Genomic DNA, 17,864 nt, shown 5'->3' with positions numbered 1-17,864 from the left:
TTTCTGTTTGAAAGTTGAGGAAATTAGTAGTATTTGAAATATGTGGAAATTCAGAATAGCCTTAATTTGCAAGTCTGCTCATCAGGACAAGATGGTATGTTAAGAAGTTAGATTATGGCCAGAAAACATACTATACAATTGGGGTCTTGTTTCACGCTTCATTTTCATATCAAGATTATCTGAGGCCCTGATTCTTCTATCTGTGGAAAACACAGGATTCTGAAGAGGTCAAAATTTCTAAGCCAGACCCTGTGAAGAAGGAGAAAAATATTTTTCCCTTGCTGCTCACACTTCAGACTCCAGTGAAGGTTTAAGCTAGTTCTCTCCCACTTTGCTAACACTAGCTATGTTAATTAGAATTCATCTGACAATGCAGTGGCCAACAGCCAAACCAAAGTAGATTCCAACTCACTCCTCTGCCAGTCTATTGGCTCAGGAGTCCCAAAAGTAGAAAGGATGCATCTTTTTAGAGTGTAAACTGAGCAGTTATAATTCAGAAGACACGTACTGGGAGCCAGACAACATAAGCAGATGCCAATTTTGCAGTTACTTTTCAGTTCAGTAGTTACATTTTTGCCTGAAGTAACAGATGGAAGTATGTCTACATCCATAACGCTGCTAGAAATATTCTTACTGAATGCACAGGGCAATACATGTGAAACGCAGATAAACTTCCATGTACACAAGCAGAAAGCCCAAGAACACAGAGAGCATTCTTGGCCTAACTGCCATCAGTAAGTGTTGCCAATTACTTTGGCAGGTGGAGTAGGGCATAATGTCGCCCAGGGTGATAGTCTGTTGTTCTGTTAGTAAACAATTTTGGTTATTAGTGCAATGCCTGAGAAATAACTAAGAATTAGGTGCAATTAAGATGGGCTCACTAAGCACAAAATTGTAAATTGCCTTGATTCCAAAGGAATTTTGCACACAAGTAGGGAAAGCTGGAGCATATCAAGGAGGAAGGAGGAGAGAGAGGTAACAGATGACTGTTATACGACCTGAACTTTGTCATGTTGAGAGAATGAGGAAGGTCATCTTTAATTCACACCCCTCTTCCCTGTTTCATTTTTTGCAGTGTACTCACAATATCTAGCCACTGGTGGACAGCTACAGCCACTTGTGTTCCCAAGGGTTTAGTTAATACAAGCACATCTCCTGGCACTGCATTGTCTGGCCTGGAAACAAAGAATTCATATATTAACTACACAGTGAAATTCAAACACATTATTAGGAATTAAGTGCTGATAATTACATTTTCACAGACCCATGCATCTTACTGCACAGTTAAAAAACTGACTAATTGTAGCATTACCCTTTGGGATTCATTGCCATGCAGTATTATTGAGGAAAATGTTGCAAACTTGCTTTAAAAGTGCTAATCCTTCTTTTTTGGAAAATGCGATGCTTGCAGTCAGACACACACCAAATTACATCTCTTCTTTCAATTTTTTGGGGACATAAGAGAGGATAAGAGAAAAAAATTACCCTTTTTTACCCAGGGCATAAGATATCCAGAATTACGATCATGCACAAGTTCATTTGTATAGAGTGCCACAGTGGGACATTCAAAATCATCTGTTAAATGGACAGAATGCTCTAAAGACAGCAATTCTGTAGTTCTCTACAGCCATTAACAGGAAAGTAATGTATGTAAAAATGTGGCATAAATTTATGTTCAAAACAGTCTCCACTACCTTTAAAGATTAGAAGCTTAATTCTCCTGTTAAAAAGAGAATAGGATCAAAAGAGACTGGGGAGAAGTAAAATGATATCCTGCTTAAAAAAAGCAAGTATGTACAAAGAGATGTGGCATCTGTTGAGTGCTAAGGACAAACACAAGCAGGAGAAGGTACTGCTTTATTCATCAGGAGACACACCACAAGATCACAACATGGTGCTTAAAGGATTTTTACTGTATCCCTCAGACCAGTGCCTTTGACTGTTTAGTGATTTAACTTACATTATAAATTCATTAGGCTGACAGACTGTCGTGGCCACTCCTCCTAAAACAATCCAGGGATTTAACACTGTTTGGCCACCAGTAACAGATGTTCCTGCCTCTTCTGCTGCATCTTTGAAACCCTGGATAATTAGAGGCATCACTTTGTCTCTTTCCTAGAGATCGAAACAGAAGTCAGAGTTCCATACACAGAAGAATCATTGCAAGACTGGTCCAAGGCTTTAACCACTCCAACCCTCATGGCAAATAATTCATGACAGAAAAGCAACCCTTAGGAAGAGTCTGGCCTCCTGAAAACTCCATGCTATCCCACAGAGTCACAGTTTTACAGCTCTGTGTAGAAGAGGTGCAAAGACACTCTTACACTGAAGAAACATTCTAGAAAAGGTCATGTAAGAGTAATAAGAGTTCTGGAAACTCAAAACAACTATCCTGCTGCTGTAATCAGGTACAGCCACAGCAGTGTAGTGCCAAGAGGCAACATTTAATCAAGATGTGTTTGGGCTCCATTAACCATCAAATTTTCAACTTACATCCTTCTAAGAATAAATATCCCTTTTTTAACTAAGCAAAATAAACATACATGCTGATCACTTCCACAAAAAAGAAAAAAAATAATTTAAAAATATATAAAAATAATAAAAAGAATGCAAAACCGATCCATAATTATCTATCCAGATTGATAGATTAATTGGTAATCAAATGCTGGCCTTTGGCAGAAGGAGGCACCCCCTTTTGGCGGGGATCAAGGCAGCAGATTACAATGCCCCAGAAAACTGAACTTTTAGCACATGACCTCAGAATGTTTATGAGGCCATGAATTAAGCCAGTCAATAAGACCATCTCTTCTTTAAATGGCTTCAAACTTTGACGAGAAAATACACTTAAGGTAAATATATTCCGAGCACATTTAGCTGTTTGAGTCTTCCTTCAAGATAAAGTGCCAAAAATCTTACCCTATCTGTCATTTTATTGCTGATTCCAAGGAGCATTAACATGTTGTCACATTCTGTAACCCCCATGGCATAAAGGTCACTTAGGACATTGGCACACGCTATTCGTCCCTGAAAAACAAAGAGAGACAAGAAAAAAAAATCTGCAGCACTGTTGGTGAATGTTTAAACACCTTCCACAAGCAAAGCTTCCAGTTTGAGTTTGCATTCTGACACAGCTTCTTACTCCACAGCATTAAGAAACTCAGCCAGAGATGTGGTATGATCCACTACATGCCCACCTAGAAGTGCAAGTATCCTTCCTTTTACAGGTATGGAGAGAATTCATCTCAGCTGTCTTGGTCAACCACACTCTCCCAGTAACTCCATAGGAATCCCAGAGTTCAGAATGGATGCCCAATCTGAGAGGCTGAAGCTAAGACCAACAGCTATCTTTGATAACAAGCTCTGTTTATTTAACATAGTATATTCCTATGAACTTTATTCCAGCATAAAACTGTACATCCTGGTGGAGAAGGCCATGGCATGGAATTCACAACTGCTAGGAAGTTAATCCCAAAAGCAAATATTGCTGAACTTCTGCATCAGAATATGCAGGAGACAGGTCCTTGAGAAAGAGGTTTGTTCCCTGTCCTGCTCTGGAGCCATGTCTGCACTCCTCAGTTTCAAGGATAGAACTCCTCTTCCCACAGGATACAGCTGTGCTGCCAGCACACACCCACACTGGGCTGCTTCCTCTGCTCTGGGGGTGACAGCATGTGCAGGGAATAAAGGAGCTCAGGGCTCCCAGGAACTGGATTTGCCACCACTGAGGGAAGCTCTGTATCCCCACCACTCACATAGTGAGAGAGATGTGCTTATCTGTCACTTTCCAGGTGACAAGATCAGGCTGAATTTTGCTACAGCACCAACAACTTTTCTGACTGCTGTGTGTGCATGTGAGTATCTCCACTAACAAAAACTTGTACAAGAGACAACTGCCTGCCTGCTGAAGATTCCTCTAACAAGTCAGGAAGCTGACAGGATTGAGAAGCCATCACTTTCATTGCATGAAGTTACTCTAATTTTACTAAATTAATGGATCTGAGTCAAGGTTTCTGAGGCATGGACCCAGCACAGATGAGACACCAAGTTTCCTGATGAAGATGCAGAACTTCCTCACACAGGGTGTGCCCTAAGGGACAGCAAGATATTTTAAAATATAGCACAAATTCTGTTATGGTACTCTGGAAGACTCCATGCATTCTATGAAAGTTGTTTTAGGTTTACAGCTGCAGAACTGTAACCAACACATAGCTTTATGATATAAAGTTTGTGCTTTTCATTATGTTCAAAGGCAACACCACCATGGTAAAAGCAACAACATGCTTATTTGATACAATTTGCAGAAAATGTAGTATTTCCAGGCAGTTACTTCACTTGCTGATGACATGAAATAACATCTCCAAATCACAAATAAATATAATACAGTTTTTAATAAATTCAAGATTTTTCAGTGGCATATGGGGAGTACCTGATATTTGGAACTGGAATATATTTTAATAATTTAAGTCTTAAATTATTAAGAAAAGAATTGTGTACTGCACTGTTTTATGGATATTGGCTGTTAAAATTTCTATATACCTGCCATTTCCCTTGTGGAACTATCAAGCTATTCTCTGTTATCTTCAGTATTTACCAAGCAAACTGCTGGTTTGTGCCCTGTTAGGAATGACAGATAAGTTTTTAAAACCATAATGACAACACCTCTGATAGTCAGAGATCAGTCTAATAATATTTTTGCCAACTGCCAAAACCACTATGGAAACAAATTCAGGGAACTGCAATTCTCAAGTCTGAAGGAACAGAGAGAACATAGGGCTTTTGTGAATACCAGCAAACCCAACAGGGCTCACAAACAGGGGTCAGCCTGGCCCGGTCCTGCAGGCCACCTGCCTGCTTGCATAGTACTCTGAAACACAAAGATCTGTGTGCAATACACTATTTGTAAGGGCAAAGGATGAAGAATCAGACACCCATCTCCAGTCCTAAGTGAAGGTTCTTAAAACAGCAACAAAAAGGTTCCTGGATGGAAAGGGAAAGATGTACTCTCTCAAACCAGCCAGTTCCCTGCTCCTGTACTCAAACAGGTGTCTCCACAGTGCTAGAACAGAGCCCAGTATCCAGTACTAGCCCCAGTGGATTGATGCTTATTACAAAACCCTTTTTCAACAGCCTGTAACTTTTCTAATAAACCATTTAAGCTGAATAAATCCTATGCTTGGTATAGATTTTACAGGTGCACATCCTAGGGATAATTTTGCACACAGACTGAGTGTTTTCAAGGACAAAACCAAAGTGAAGGAGAAAGAGGAAAAGAAGGAAGAATGATTTTGCATATAACTGCAGAACTTAGTTTTAAAATAGGCAGTGCCAGAATGAGAGAAAGCTTTTCTGAAGCAGAAATTGGAAGTTCAGCTGAGTCCACAAGCAGTTTTGCCTTCCTCAGCTGTTTCCTAATCCCTTCTGTCACAGCACCCAGCTTGGAGTTAATTTGCACTTTTGGCTTTCCCTCTTTGCTTCCTCCCCTCTAGTAAGGAAGAGAGAGATGAGATAAGGAGCTGTAGGTAAACCCTGTGCACAGAGAAAGGAAGAGACTCTAGAGCAGGGAACACCACTCAAAACCAGTCTGGAAGTGCCTGGGTTAGGAGACTGAGGGGAAGGGCAAGGAGAGTGTACACTGCATGTGAGTGATACTGGTAACATAGTAACAACAGGTGTGGGTCAGGGGACACCTGGACGTAAACCAGGGAAAGAAGCAGTTGGAGAAGCAGGGTAGCAGTAACCTGTCTTGAGCAGAGGAGGCCAGAGCACACCCCTTTATACAGCCTGGACACTGACTCAAAATTCCCAAGTCTCACAATTCCTCTGCTTGTAACAAACATCCTTAAGCCCTGTGGCAAACTATATTTGACTGTCCTCTAGCCAATGTTGGTCCACACAAGTACGAGGTAATCTATACTGTCCCTTGGGGTACTCTGACCCTCAAGAAAGAGGTCTGAGCAGAGGGTCCAGGAGCAATAATCCTGCTGGAGCATCACTGGTGGTATCAGCAAGAAGGCTCAAGACAGAATCCCCATCCTGAGTTAGCTCTTAGGGAGAAATAGACATATCTAAACAGATTAGGAAGTGGCCAGCCACCAGATTAAAATAAATGCCCTCAAGAATGGAAAGTGAAGGACTTGAGAGTTAAGACAGCACCAAGGTTACAGCTGCTGGTGCATGTGGATCACAGCACAGACTGTAACTATGATGCAACCACTGAAGCTGGACTAAGGCCAAATTTACATTCCACTCCTACCACACTGACCTAAACCTCATCTGGGCACAGGCCCATCTACCTACTCCTGTGGCATTTCAAACCCTTTTTGTCTCCAAACAAAGCAACCCTCTCCCTTCACTGCAGCCTTTAACACTGACTGTCAAGTTTTTGTTACAAGGTGAGACAAGAGTTTCAGATGATGAACTTGAACACAGATCTCCAAAACATTTATTTTTTTTCCTCTGGTCCCTAACAAGTTCCCACATGATATTAAAGCAACCCACTTGAATCAACTTTCTCAGGAGAGCTCAACAACTCCATACTGCAGAGACCAGCCTGAGATTTTTGGCTGCTCAGTTTAAAGAAAGAGAGCTCTCCTGGAAGAGAAATCACAGGAGCTAGGCTTACATAGGCACTCAACACGTGGTCAAGCATGCAAAAGAAAAAAAAGAGATGGTCCTAATCTCAAACTGTATCCAAAACCTACCAGACAGGTCTCACAGAGCAAACAAACTGAAAGCAGCACAAAACATTCAGTCACACTAACAGCAGTAAAAGAAACAGTCACATTCAAACCACAGAAAACATGAATTCTAGCACCTTTAATTTAACTTCTGTCCTTATAGCTTTAATAAAGTCTTTTTTTAAAGCTCATTTATATCCCAGGGTCTGTTCAAGTCAATACTGATCACTGCCACATATGCAGGAATCTCTGCTGAGACAGACTAAATGTGACAGGAACACAGAAGGAACCAAGGCCAAAGTGCACACACCTTCCAACCTGTCATTTCAATGTGTCCATGTTCAAGTGGAGGTAGCACCACAGGAAAGCTTCACACAGCACTCTGAAGTTGCCAGGTGCTATTGCTTACTACTGACATTAGATATTTCCAGTTCTAACGGGTTACCTGGTTATTTCAATACCTCAAAAAAGGCCAATTACAATGTGGTTCTGCTCGTAAGTGGAGTTTACTCTCTGCTACTTCACAGGCTGCTCTTTCTCCCCCTTTTTGGGCTCTTCAAACCAAATCCCACAGAACAAGAGATGCAGGGAAATCTGAATTAAAGGTGGCAGTTCTCCCAACTTTCACCTACATAGAGAGCAGCACTGCAGCATTCCTGGCCAATATGGGAGATTCCAGGATGAAATTATGCCTTTTCCTCTTCATGTCTATTCAGGAAAGACTCTGAATGCAATTAATCAGACAATTAGCACCGCACATCTAGAAGAAACTGTCAGAACTGCCATCAGGTTGGTGAGAAGCCCAAATCAGTAACAGACTCAAGAACCAAGTTTAGCCAACTTACCATCATATAAGGGTCATCCACAATAGGATAAATATAATCTGTCGTCTGGACTAATGACAAACCTCCATGTCTTAATGGAATAACACAAGTGTCCATCCCAATTCCTGCAAAGACAGAAATCCGTGAGTGAGGTGGGTAACTGTGCCCTGAATTATCTGTTGCTCTTAACAAAAAAGTTTATAAAACATGTCTGTGAAATACAACTCCTAACATTGCCTAAACAGACATGCCAAATTCCTTCATCAGAGAAAGCGCATAGCCCAAGTAAGAGGAAAAAACAAGCAAAGAAAGAACACTCCTGGTTGGAACTGAATGTAAATGCAAATGGCTGAAGGCAAGAATTAAACTACAGTGTTCTTTATTCTTTTGCAGCAGCACAACAGCACATCAAGAACATCTGTGCTTTTATGTAAGTACATTTAAAGTTAAGAGGAACTAAGTACATTGATATTGTCAAAAGCAAATAGCTTTTCCTGTCACTCAGATCTCAACAAAAACATGGTGACAGTTGTGAAGGGACACAGCATCTCATAAAGGACATTCCCTCACTTCAGAAGGAACAAGAACTCTACAGGTCATATAGCCTGAGACCTTGGTGAAGGATGATTCACCCACTTGGAGCTTTAGCAACCACATTAACCTTGCCTTGCAAAAGAAAGGCTGCAGACCACCTGCTAGATACAGAACTCCTTGGAGAAACCCACAACTCTGAGTACCACAACCTTTTCCCTGACAGTGGATATTTCAAACAGAACATGTGATTTTAGAACCTCCAAGCATTTACTGCAGTGGAAGAGCTCACACCAAAGGGGCAGGTGACAAACTGCTGGCTGAGCCACACTCCCTCCCCTACGGACAGCCTTGTGCCTTGCAGCAATGGCAGGAAGCTTACCTCCTTCCTGGGCTGGCAGCAAGCTGCCTGGAATTACTCTGCATGCCCCACAGGGCAAGAGTCATCAAAAGAGCCCATTTTTAGGAAGCAGATGTCATACAGGAGCCTTTCACCATATATTAATGAAACACTACCCTAGCAAGAGCTACAAACCAGTGTTTGGCAGTGTCCTGTACAGGGATGGAGAAAGTTGCCATCATTGGAGTCTTACTGAGGGGACAGAGGTCTGCCATGCAGTTGGTATATAGGTGGAGAGGATCTTGCCTCTCCCGCCTAGAGACACTAGAGATCCTGCCTTGGAGGAGAACACACACTGACAAGCTCCCAAGCAGGAGTTTAGGGTTGCTTAATCTCCAGAGAAGCTCCCAAGCCACTATGCCTGATGTGCAGTGCCTCCAGGGAAGGGCACATAAGCAGTTACAGAGAAGTGGCCCAGGTGCAGGAGCTGTTTTGCCCTCAGTTCACCTATTCATGCCATAATGCTGCAAGACCAACTTCACTTGTGCATTTTTCCACAGTTTCAGCAAAAGTGCTGCTTGACAGACAGGTCAAGGGCAAGCAAATCTGTTCAGAGCCATGACTGATTTCAGGTCTGTAACAGCTCTGAGAATCAACATCAGATTTGCAGTTTCTTACTCACAGTTGTATTTAAGTTGGCTCTGAGTAACAGCCCTTGCAGAACTAAAAAGGGGAGAGCTTGAGCCTGCTGCTGGCAAATGACTGCATTTCAAAAGCATGGTGCCTATGCACAGGTGGCAAAGTTGCCTGTCTATACCTTTTAAGCACAAAACATCAAAGGCAAATCCCACCAAACTTATCCAAACACACATCTGCTAAAGGGATAGCCATCACAAAAGCTTATTTTAAAAGAGACCTGAACTCTTCACCTTCTATTACTAACAGATTTTCTGTTACATAGTATCACACTTACACACTAACAGAGTAAATCTACTTTTATGTCTATTCATGTAGCTTTAGAATGAAAGTCTACTAGCAGTTCTATTATTGTTTAGAGCCTGTAAGTTTGTAAGAGAAAAAAATCTAAACCAAACTACTGCAAATTTTAGAAAATTGCCAAAATGAAATGCTGCTGTGAACATCTTAATTTAGAAAAGTATATAAATATAGCAATTTGGGGATGAAAAAAGATGGAAGTGTCCTCCATCAGGGAATATTAAATTATAGTGCCACCCCAGCTTCACACAATTGCTGCTTAGATATTTCATACAAAGATCCCCATTGTTTAAGCAAGAGCATGGGTGCCTTACTAATCTCTCATTATATTCAATCTTTACCAGAATAATGGGTTGCAACCTGTTACTCTGCTAACAGACAATTAGCAATGTTTATATAATTTTAAATAAGGTTATTGAACACTAAACTGGTAATGAAATAACTTCAGAATAAATGCTCCACTGATATTCCTAAGCTCAGTGGAAAAAAAAACATTCTGCACCGCAAAGAGATTGAATATGCAGGGCTGAGTAAACAGACAAACGGAATTAAAAGTGTCATTAAACACATTATCTACAATAATTTATCTATATCAATATTAGGTACAGTAGCTGGTATCAAAATACCTACGTTTGCCCTGTTCCCCATGTAGGTGGCTTGTGCAGGTTGTTTTCCCTTATTGCTTGCATCATTGTGCAAATATCAAAGAGAAAGTGAAGCTGGCAAGAACACAGAGGTCTTGGAAAGGCAGCCTTTCCCAGGCAGCTTCTACAGGTGAGCAAAAGAGTTAGAGTGGGGAACAATGAAAGGACTCAAATGACAATTGTGAAACAATTCGCTCCCAGTCAGCTGAAGCAAGGAAGTTCTCTCACTTTCTGTGACCCAGGAACAGAGGGATGGGGAAGGAAAGGGGAAATTCACCTTGGAGTCATCCAAATTCATTCATCCATTGCAACAAATTCCAAATGCAATGCATGAACATAGAAATCTAGAACTGACAGGACTTCAGCTTGCACAGCATCTACTGGGGGGAAGGGAAGGAACAGACTAACACTTAAGCATGTGCCCATCACAATGGCCATTCCTGAGTGTTTTGTCTTTGTAGTTGAGTGCACTGCAGGATGATAAATAATTAAGAAAATATTCTTGTATCCCAGATGCCAACAAATGTCAGCATGAGATTCATCCTTCAGCTTTCTGGATGCTGTGCATGCATTATACAACACACAATTTTCAAACTGGTTAAACAAATCACAAGTGTGATCATGTCACTAAGCAAACCGAGCAAAAGACCACCAGTGTCCAGAGCAGCAACTACTTACCCAACCTGGGCATAACTGCCCCCAAGAACTGTTCATCTTCCTGAAAATGGTTTTCTTGTAGAGATTCGAGCAGCTTCTGTAAGACATCCTGTGGCACTTTGCAGCCTGTGCCCTTCAGTTCAGTGAATCGGGTCAGACGGAAGCTCTTGTCCAGTTCATAACTTTCTGGGTTAAAGGACTCCCGAACAGACATGGTTCTCTCCCACACACTGCTGGCCTCTCCCACCCCAGAGCAATGGGATCAGTTTCTCTGCTGATCAGTCTTATTAAAAAACAAAAATAAGAATTAAAAAAAAATAATTAGAAATTCCTATGACCTGAAAGACAACATGTTTTCCACATGGCACAAGTTAAAAGAAAAAGAAAGTGCTCATTGCTATTGTTCACCTGTTAAGACAGGTGTGCACACCTCACACAACTCATTTCCCTACGACTACAAAGGGATGACTCTCATCCTACCTTCTGACATTTAAAACTATAACTATGTCAGGTGAATCAGAGAATTAACTTCTTTTCCAGATATGCTGTGTAAGGTTTTCATTAAAAAAAGAAACTAACACAATTACCAACCTCATTTAACACAGAGGTAATGAAAGAAATAATAGTTCCCAGAGCATAGAGGCCAACTTCCAAAAGGCAGCCTGGGCCCTGATCCTGCAGCAGGCTCAGCAGAGACATCTGTTTGTACTCAGCTCAGTGTGCAGTCATAATTTTAGCCATTAACATATTAATATCAAAAATAAGATGCTTTTCAAATAATGGCTCTTCTTCAGTCCTGAAGTAAGAAGCTGAAGCTCCATAATACACCTGTTCTCCTTGGGAGAAAACACAGTCCTGGTGTTCTGTTAGTACAGGTAGCAGAACAAGGAGGCTGTATTTAAGCAAAGAGGTTCACCTACAAGCACACCAGTTTACCTTTTAGCATGTTCACAGACAAAATAATGCTGAAAAGAAAAGTTTCTTGCCTCTTCAGCCCTTTTTTAGTCAACTAATGATACGGAGATTCAGAGAATTACCAATTAAAACAGTAATGTAAAAAGACACTGATGCAATTCATTTAATAAAATTCTTAACAATGCGTGTCTAATTTTAGAACGTTTTTCCACTCTGACTCACATCCACCACACTCCAAAACTAATAAGAGGTCTAACCGAGACACTGAGTTCTAATCAAGAACGGCTGTGATAAAACACAAATTATCTTTCTCAGAGAACAAGTTTTCAGGAATTACTAAAAGCAACCTGTCTAGTAGTAGTTTCTTAGAAAGCAAGGATCCTGTGTAACAGCAACAAGAACAGAGTTCAATGGCATCACTGAAAAAACCTGATACTGATGGTCATGCCCTAATGAGGTTAAGCTGAAAAGAAGAATGCAAGTGACTGGTATTTGCCAAGTTCAACTTTGCTAAATGAAGTAAAGAAGTAAATCTACAGACTGTGCTGTATCTGCCCTACACAGCGCTTATTAACAAGTACATCTGTTCCATAAACTGTTAAGTCCATTTATTGACTATAATTTGTAGGAACTGAAGTTTTAAGTTCCCTGAGAACTTTTGATGTGAAGCCCAACTCCCCTTCACTGTTGTTTCCCCTCCTTCTCTGGGAGGTGTGGCACTTATTTAAAACAAATCTTCCATAGCCTAGACTCGGGCAGAAATCCAAACTCCAGTTACAAGAACGTGTCTTGGATGAGCAATGAATTCAGTTCCTAGCTGTTGTCTTCCAGTGCAAGACACTAAGCACTTTCAATTAAAAAAAAAAAAAAAAAAGTGTCTGGAAAACAACCTGTCAACAGAAATAGGAGACAAAAGATTTTCAGGGGTGGGGGAAATTTTTTCTTTTCTTCATTATTTTTTAACACTTCATTCTAATTAATTCCAGAAAATTATGTAAAGCAGTTTGCCCCACAGGGGAAACATCTTCCTTCATCTAGCCAATAAGTGCAATAGGCTTAGCACCCTCTGTCTATTTACACAGGGATGGATGCAGAGGCCATAGCCTACCAGGAACTTTTTGCAGCCTTGAGGACTGTAAGGACACAGCTGCCCCCTTTGAAAACCACTCGTGAAACAAACAAGATAATTTCATTTAATGGAAAATATCCCCAGTGCATGAATACGCACTTTCTTTCTAATAAAGATCTGATTAAGCTGCATGCAACTGTGTCATTCACAGACTCCCGTGGGAGCAACATTCCCCGCCAAGACCAAGTTTGAGTGGTCACAGCACCGAGCCCGGCAGAGTTCACGAAGCGTTTGGACAACTCTCAGGCACAAGGTGCGATTCTTGGGGCAGTCTTGTGCAGAGTCAGCAGCTGGACTGATGGCCCTTGTGAGTCCCTCGCAACTCGGAACATTCCCCAATTCTGGTAGTCCATGCAGCATTGCAATGTGAGCGACAAGCATCCCTCCCCCAGCAGTAGAGAACACCTCCTAACCCAGACGTTTCTTACTTTAAAAGAGCAGCATAATAAATATTAAAAGCTAAAGTTTAACCCTTGCCTTCCTAAACAGCAGAGAGAGGAGAGCACAGGAGCGAAAAGAGGGCGAGGGAGGGAGAACTGGAGCCAGGTACATACCCCAAACAAACCCCAGCGCACCCACTGCCAGCCCGACCGCCCGAGACACGCGATGCGAGGCGCTGTAACCACCATCGATCCGGGGAATGCGGCGGAGAGCGCTGCGGACAGACATGGCTCCGGGACACCTTAAATTTCCAGCCGCTGCCTTTAGAGGCAAACCCGGGGCCTTCGCTGCCGCTCTTTGTGCGGCCGGAGAGGCGGCGGGGAAGAGGACGAGGAGGAAGAAGCTGCGCCCGGAGCGGCGGTGGCAGCGGCCCCTTCCCGAGGTGCGGCGGGTACGGAACCCGCGGGTGTCCGACTCCGGTGTCCCCCGTGTCCCCACGTGCAGGTACGGTGTCACCGGGGCGGGGTTCGCCCCTCGCTGGCGGGGACGGCCGGCGGGATGTTGGGAGCAGGAACCCCCCTCCCCCCCCGCCGACACTCCGTAATGGGGAGGGAGGGAAGCACGGCGGTGGGGGGAGGAATGGGGGGGGAAGGAGGGAAAAGGGAAAAAAAATGTCGGCGAGCGAAAAATTTAACCCATCCGCTGCCAGCGTCCAAATTTTTTTAAAGCGGCCGCATCGCGGTGAGGCGCTGCCCCCCCCCCCATCCCCGCTCCTTCCTCCGCCCTTCCCCCGGGGCCGGGCCGAGGGAGGGCGGCGGGGCCCGGGCCAGGCGGGCACCCCGCGCCCCGGCCGCGCCGCGCCGCCCCCCGCGCCCGGCCCGGGGGGACCGGCGGAGAGGAATTCCCTTTTAAATCTCTCCGCCTTGCACCCCCCCCTCCTCCTCCTCCTCCTCCCTCCTCAGGTCTCCCTCTCACCGGCTCTCGCCGCCTCCTCGCCCTCCGCCTCCTCCCGCGAACGGGACTCCCAGCGCGGTCCCACAATGCACCGGGCGCGACGGGCTCCCTCAGCGCCGCCTGAATAGAAAATGCCGCCGCCGCCGCCGGGCACGGGGGGGTTAAACCCCCCCTTTTCCTCTCTTTCCCTGCTTTTCCCTCCCTTTCCCTCCCGCCTACCCGCTCCGCGCTTCCCGCCCCCTCCCGCTCCCCCTCACACCGCATCCCACGCGCGTTCCCGCGCGGAGGCGCGCGCCATTGCAGCGCGACATGTCGCGACACCGTCCCCCCCCCCTGCCCCTCAGTGCAGCACGTGTGGGCAGCCAGGGTGTGTGGAGAGGGTCTGCTCCCTTCCTGCAGTCACGGGATCATTAAGGTTGGAAGCGACCTTTAAGATGAACCAGTCCAGCCCAGCACTGCCACTGTAACCCCTTAAATACTAAACCTCCCCAGCCAGCGCCGGACCCAGGCGCCTCTCAGACTTAACTCCAGGGACCGTGACTCCACCACCTGCCTGCGCAACCTGTGCCAATGCCTGACCACTCTAACGGTGACAAATACTTCTTGAATACCTGATCCGAATCTCTGTCTCTGTTTAAGGTAATTTCCCTTCACCGATTAGAAATCGATTGGAAAAGACCTCTCAGATGGAGTCCAACCTATAATCAAACACCACCGAGTCAACCAGACCATGGCACTGCGTGCCACATCTAGGCTTTCCTTAAACACCTCCAGGGACTGTGGCTCCTCCACCTCCTTGGGAACCTGTTCTAGTGTCTAATAATTCTTTCTGTGAAGAAATTCTTCCTCACACAGACTGATGTTTCCCCTGAGAAGCATGAGTCTGCCTGTAGAATGCCTTGCTCTGACACCTTCTCCTACAATATGAAAACTTGGCAATTTGGAACAATTGGGGTGGGAAATTTAACCATAGCCGAAGAGACCTGGCACCTGCAGAGACAGGTCCTCCACCGATGCTGAATTTTTTCCCAGAAGCTGGACAAAAAGTCACATTTTATCCATGTTACACCAAAATGTTGGGCAAGAAGGAAAGTGAGAGGGTCAAATGGACCTTACAATGGGCAAAATTTGGCCAACATTAAATTTTTCTGAGTGCAGAGCCAAGACTACAGCCTCAGGAAGATAAAGGTGTCATTTCCCCAGGTGTCATCTCCAAGGGGTTTGATCAGTGTGTTCCCCATGGAAGGCTGCAGGTACCACAGCAGGAGCACTGCAATGTGGCTGAGTGTGTCAACTGGTGACTTTTTTTTTACCCAGAATGTGTTTTTGAGCATACTTCACGGAAAATGTAATCCTGTTTTGCAGCAGGTGGTGATGGGTTCAGCACAACTCTAGGAAGCTGTGCTATGTTTTAGTACCCAACAGCCAGGATTGTCACAGACTACTTGCTCAAGTCAACCTTTTTCCATCACTGATTTGCAAAGCATCTTATTTTTTCTTACGCATTTAATATATAAATCACTGGAATCTAACATGTCTTTAATGTGTCTGATTTCCAGTGTCTTCTCAGATAATTTTTCACCATTAAAGTGATTTTTGTGCTTCCAAAGACCCTTTTCCCAAACGATTAAGGCCAGAATTCAGATGAGTCTCTTGCTTTACATGCGAGACAAGTTTTCTCTAGAAAGGAGGGATTTTCTGTGTTAGGGATAGCACAGGGCCCAGTTTACATTTCCAAATAGCGAAACCAGGCATTTTGCTTCATGTAATTTGCAGCTAAGTATCTAATTAAGTAATTGCCTATTAGTTCAAAGATTGCTTTTCGTGCAACTGGCTTTGAAAAAGTCCTGCCTAAAAACAAGCAGAAAGAGGAAAAAGTAAAGTGTTTCTTTTCTTGCCTGATTTTAATTACTCTTTTTGTTTCCCAGAGAATGTAGTGCCCCAGGATTGTGGTGCAGGGGACCAGAGGTGCATGGGAGCTCCCAGCGCTGAGCACATTCAGGAAAGTCACTAATATTTGTATAATTAATTGATTTTCAGTCTCCTCCGTGGTGCTCTCTGAAAGCATTTCAAGCTCGACACACAGAAGCTGTTTCTCCATGAGCAGCTGTGGGGCATTTGGCTGATGGTTTTGACAGCAGAGATGAATTGAGGATGTGGCATCTGCAGTCCTGACCTGGAATTTGAGCCCTTTAGTGCCTCTCCCTCCTTCCAGACAGAGAGGAGGCGGAAGATCTTGGAATCTTCTGATTGCCATCGATCTGATTTTGCTGAGCACTGGACTTCTATCACGTCTGTGTGTTCCTTGAGAGATGATTTCAATCTGAAAAAAAACCCTGCAAGTATCTTGAGAGCTGGAAATCAGATGCTCTGATCTAGCATTTCTCCAGCATTTAGCCATCACCTCTACAACCAGCACCTCATTTAAAAAAAACAACAAAACAAACATGAAACATAAGGAAAACCATGAGATAATGTTGCTGATTTTGAGCCCTGACTTACATGTGTATCCTTTCTGATATTTTTGGAGGGAAGAATTGGATCTTTTTTTTTCCCCCACATCTGTGAGGACTAGACACTTCTTTACCGGAGGGGAAAAAAATAAATTGAGATTTCCAGGTGGTAACGTGGCTGAAAGAAAACATGAATACATGGAAATTCATGCTCATTACTACTGGCACAGATGTGGCTCTGTAGAGCTGAAGTTAACCAGGGTGTAGAGATGAGAACTGCATATAATTGAAGCCCTGATTAATTAAAAGCAATTTCTTGGCACAGACAACGATGGAGCATTCTTGGGTGGATCTGCACATGTCCCAGTGGACGTGTGCACCAGGGCCTGCTGCCTGTGCTGGGGTGAGGCTTTGTGTGGGCAGACAAGGGGTAGAAAAGTGTCTTTGCCAAGAAAGCCAAGCCAAGAGGAGCAGCAAGCCACCTCTCCACTGCAGCTTCAGGTGCGTTGCTGCACCCAGCACACACGTGCCCCATGCTTCTCCAGGGCTCTACACTTGGAACTGCTGCTGGAGGAAGTGTGGGATCAGGAAGGGAATTTTGTGCACACAGGGCAATGACCTTATCCTGCAGGATCATAAGCAAAACCCTGAAAGACAACTGATGGATCCAGCAGCCCTGGGAACACTGTTGGAACCACCAGCTTCATGGAACATTTTCCTGGAGTCCAGCAGTGGTTTTCTGGAGTTAAAAATTGATCAAATTTCCTTTCCTCCCTTCCCCCCCCTCCCAAAGGCTTTTTTGTTATCTGTGTCCAAAATCTCCAGCAGAAACTCCATGATTGGAGCAATTTGGTCCAATGCCATGAGAAGGGACTGCTCCACACACCTTAGGAAGTGCAAAAAGGAAAAGAAAGTAGAGCCCTTCATGCTGCGCCTGATCGCTCATCAAAGCCAGCTGCCTCCTGTGCTGACCTGAGGACATGACAGATGTCTGTAGCCTTTACAGGTGCAGGGCCTGCATTTCATCAGTCTTTTTTCCATGGATGACCTGGAGTGTGGATTATTAGCAGCTCCGATTTCTTTGGCCAAGGTGCTTTGTTGTGTACACATCCGGGTTAAATCAAAGCAATATTTCTGATCCATGTAGGCTTCTGAGTCGGTTCTGCATCTCTGGTGTTTACAAAATGATCAGAGTTTGAACTCTCCCTGTTCTGTTTCTTAAATGTCAGCAGAAACTTTTTTTTTTTTTTAAATAAAACAATGCAGCCTTCCCCTGCAATGTTTGTAACCAAGAAACTGTGGCATCAAAAGAGCATGAAGAAATACTGGCTGATTAAAACCAGGGTAAGAAATGACAGAGAAA

General features: G+C 43.9%; 2 protein-coding genes across 7 annotated transcripts in view; one reads left to right on the top strand and one right to left on the bottom strand.

The window, feature by feature from the left end:
- The window catches only part of SEPHS1 (selenophosphate synthetase 1), a 24,987-nt gene extending 10,443 nt beyond the window's left edge, over positions 1-14,544 (bottom strand). For 2 of the 5 annotated variants that reach the window (XR_015772495.1, XM_014255201.2), the window contains exons 1-6: positions 13,268-13,839; positions 10,691-10,952; positions 7,523-7,626; positions 2,917-3,024; positions 1,961-2,115; positions 1,085-1,175 (exon numbers count right to left, since the gene is read on the bottom strand). Coding sequence is in view for 4 of the 5 variants with exons in the window: in XM_014255201.2 (XP_014110676.1) it covers positions 1,085-1,175; positions 1,961-2,115; positions 2,917-3,024; positions 7,523-7,626; positions 10,691-10,883 (651 nt within the window). In the remaining variant the exon portion in view is untranslated. Of the gene's footprint in view, positions 1-1,084; positions 1,176-1,960; positions 2,116-2,916; positions 3,025-7,522; positions 7,627-9,998; positions 10,130-10,690; positions 10,953-11,260; positions 11,325-13,267; positions 13,840-14,069 lie in introns of those variants that run through there. The other 3 variants (XM_005526046.3, XM_014255202.2, XM_088055206.1) reach the window with 3 other exon arrangements.
- Positions 13,354-17,864, top strand: LOC148184371 (uncharacterized). 2 transcript variants are annotated; one of them, XM_088055207.1, is made up of 3 exons: positions 13,354-13,598; positions 14,541-14,687; positions 16,089-17,864. In XM_088055207.1, exons 1-2 carry the CDS (start codon positions 13,354-13,356, stop codon positions 14,653-14,655), a joined length of 360 nt encoding a protein of 119 aa, XP_087911333.1. In that variant the 3' UTR covers positions 14,656-14,687; positions 16,089-17,864. The 2 variants fall into 2 exon arrangements, 1 of the variants encoding a protein (XP_087911333.1); XR_015772496.1 differs by lacking the exon at positions 14,541-14,687 and having other exon boundaries at positions 13,461-13,598.

Source organism: Pseudopodoces humilis, chromosome 5 (genome assembly GCF_049639895.1).
Source record: "Pseudopodoces humilis isolate 2021_Gansu_Grassland_sample_001 chromosome 5, ASM4963989v1, whole genome shotgun sequence".
NCBI lineage: Eukaryota > Metazoa > Chordata > Aves > Passeriformes > Paridae > Pseudopodoces > Pseudopodoces humilis.
This window is presented reverse-complemented; position numbering and strand designations above follow the sequence as displayed.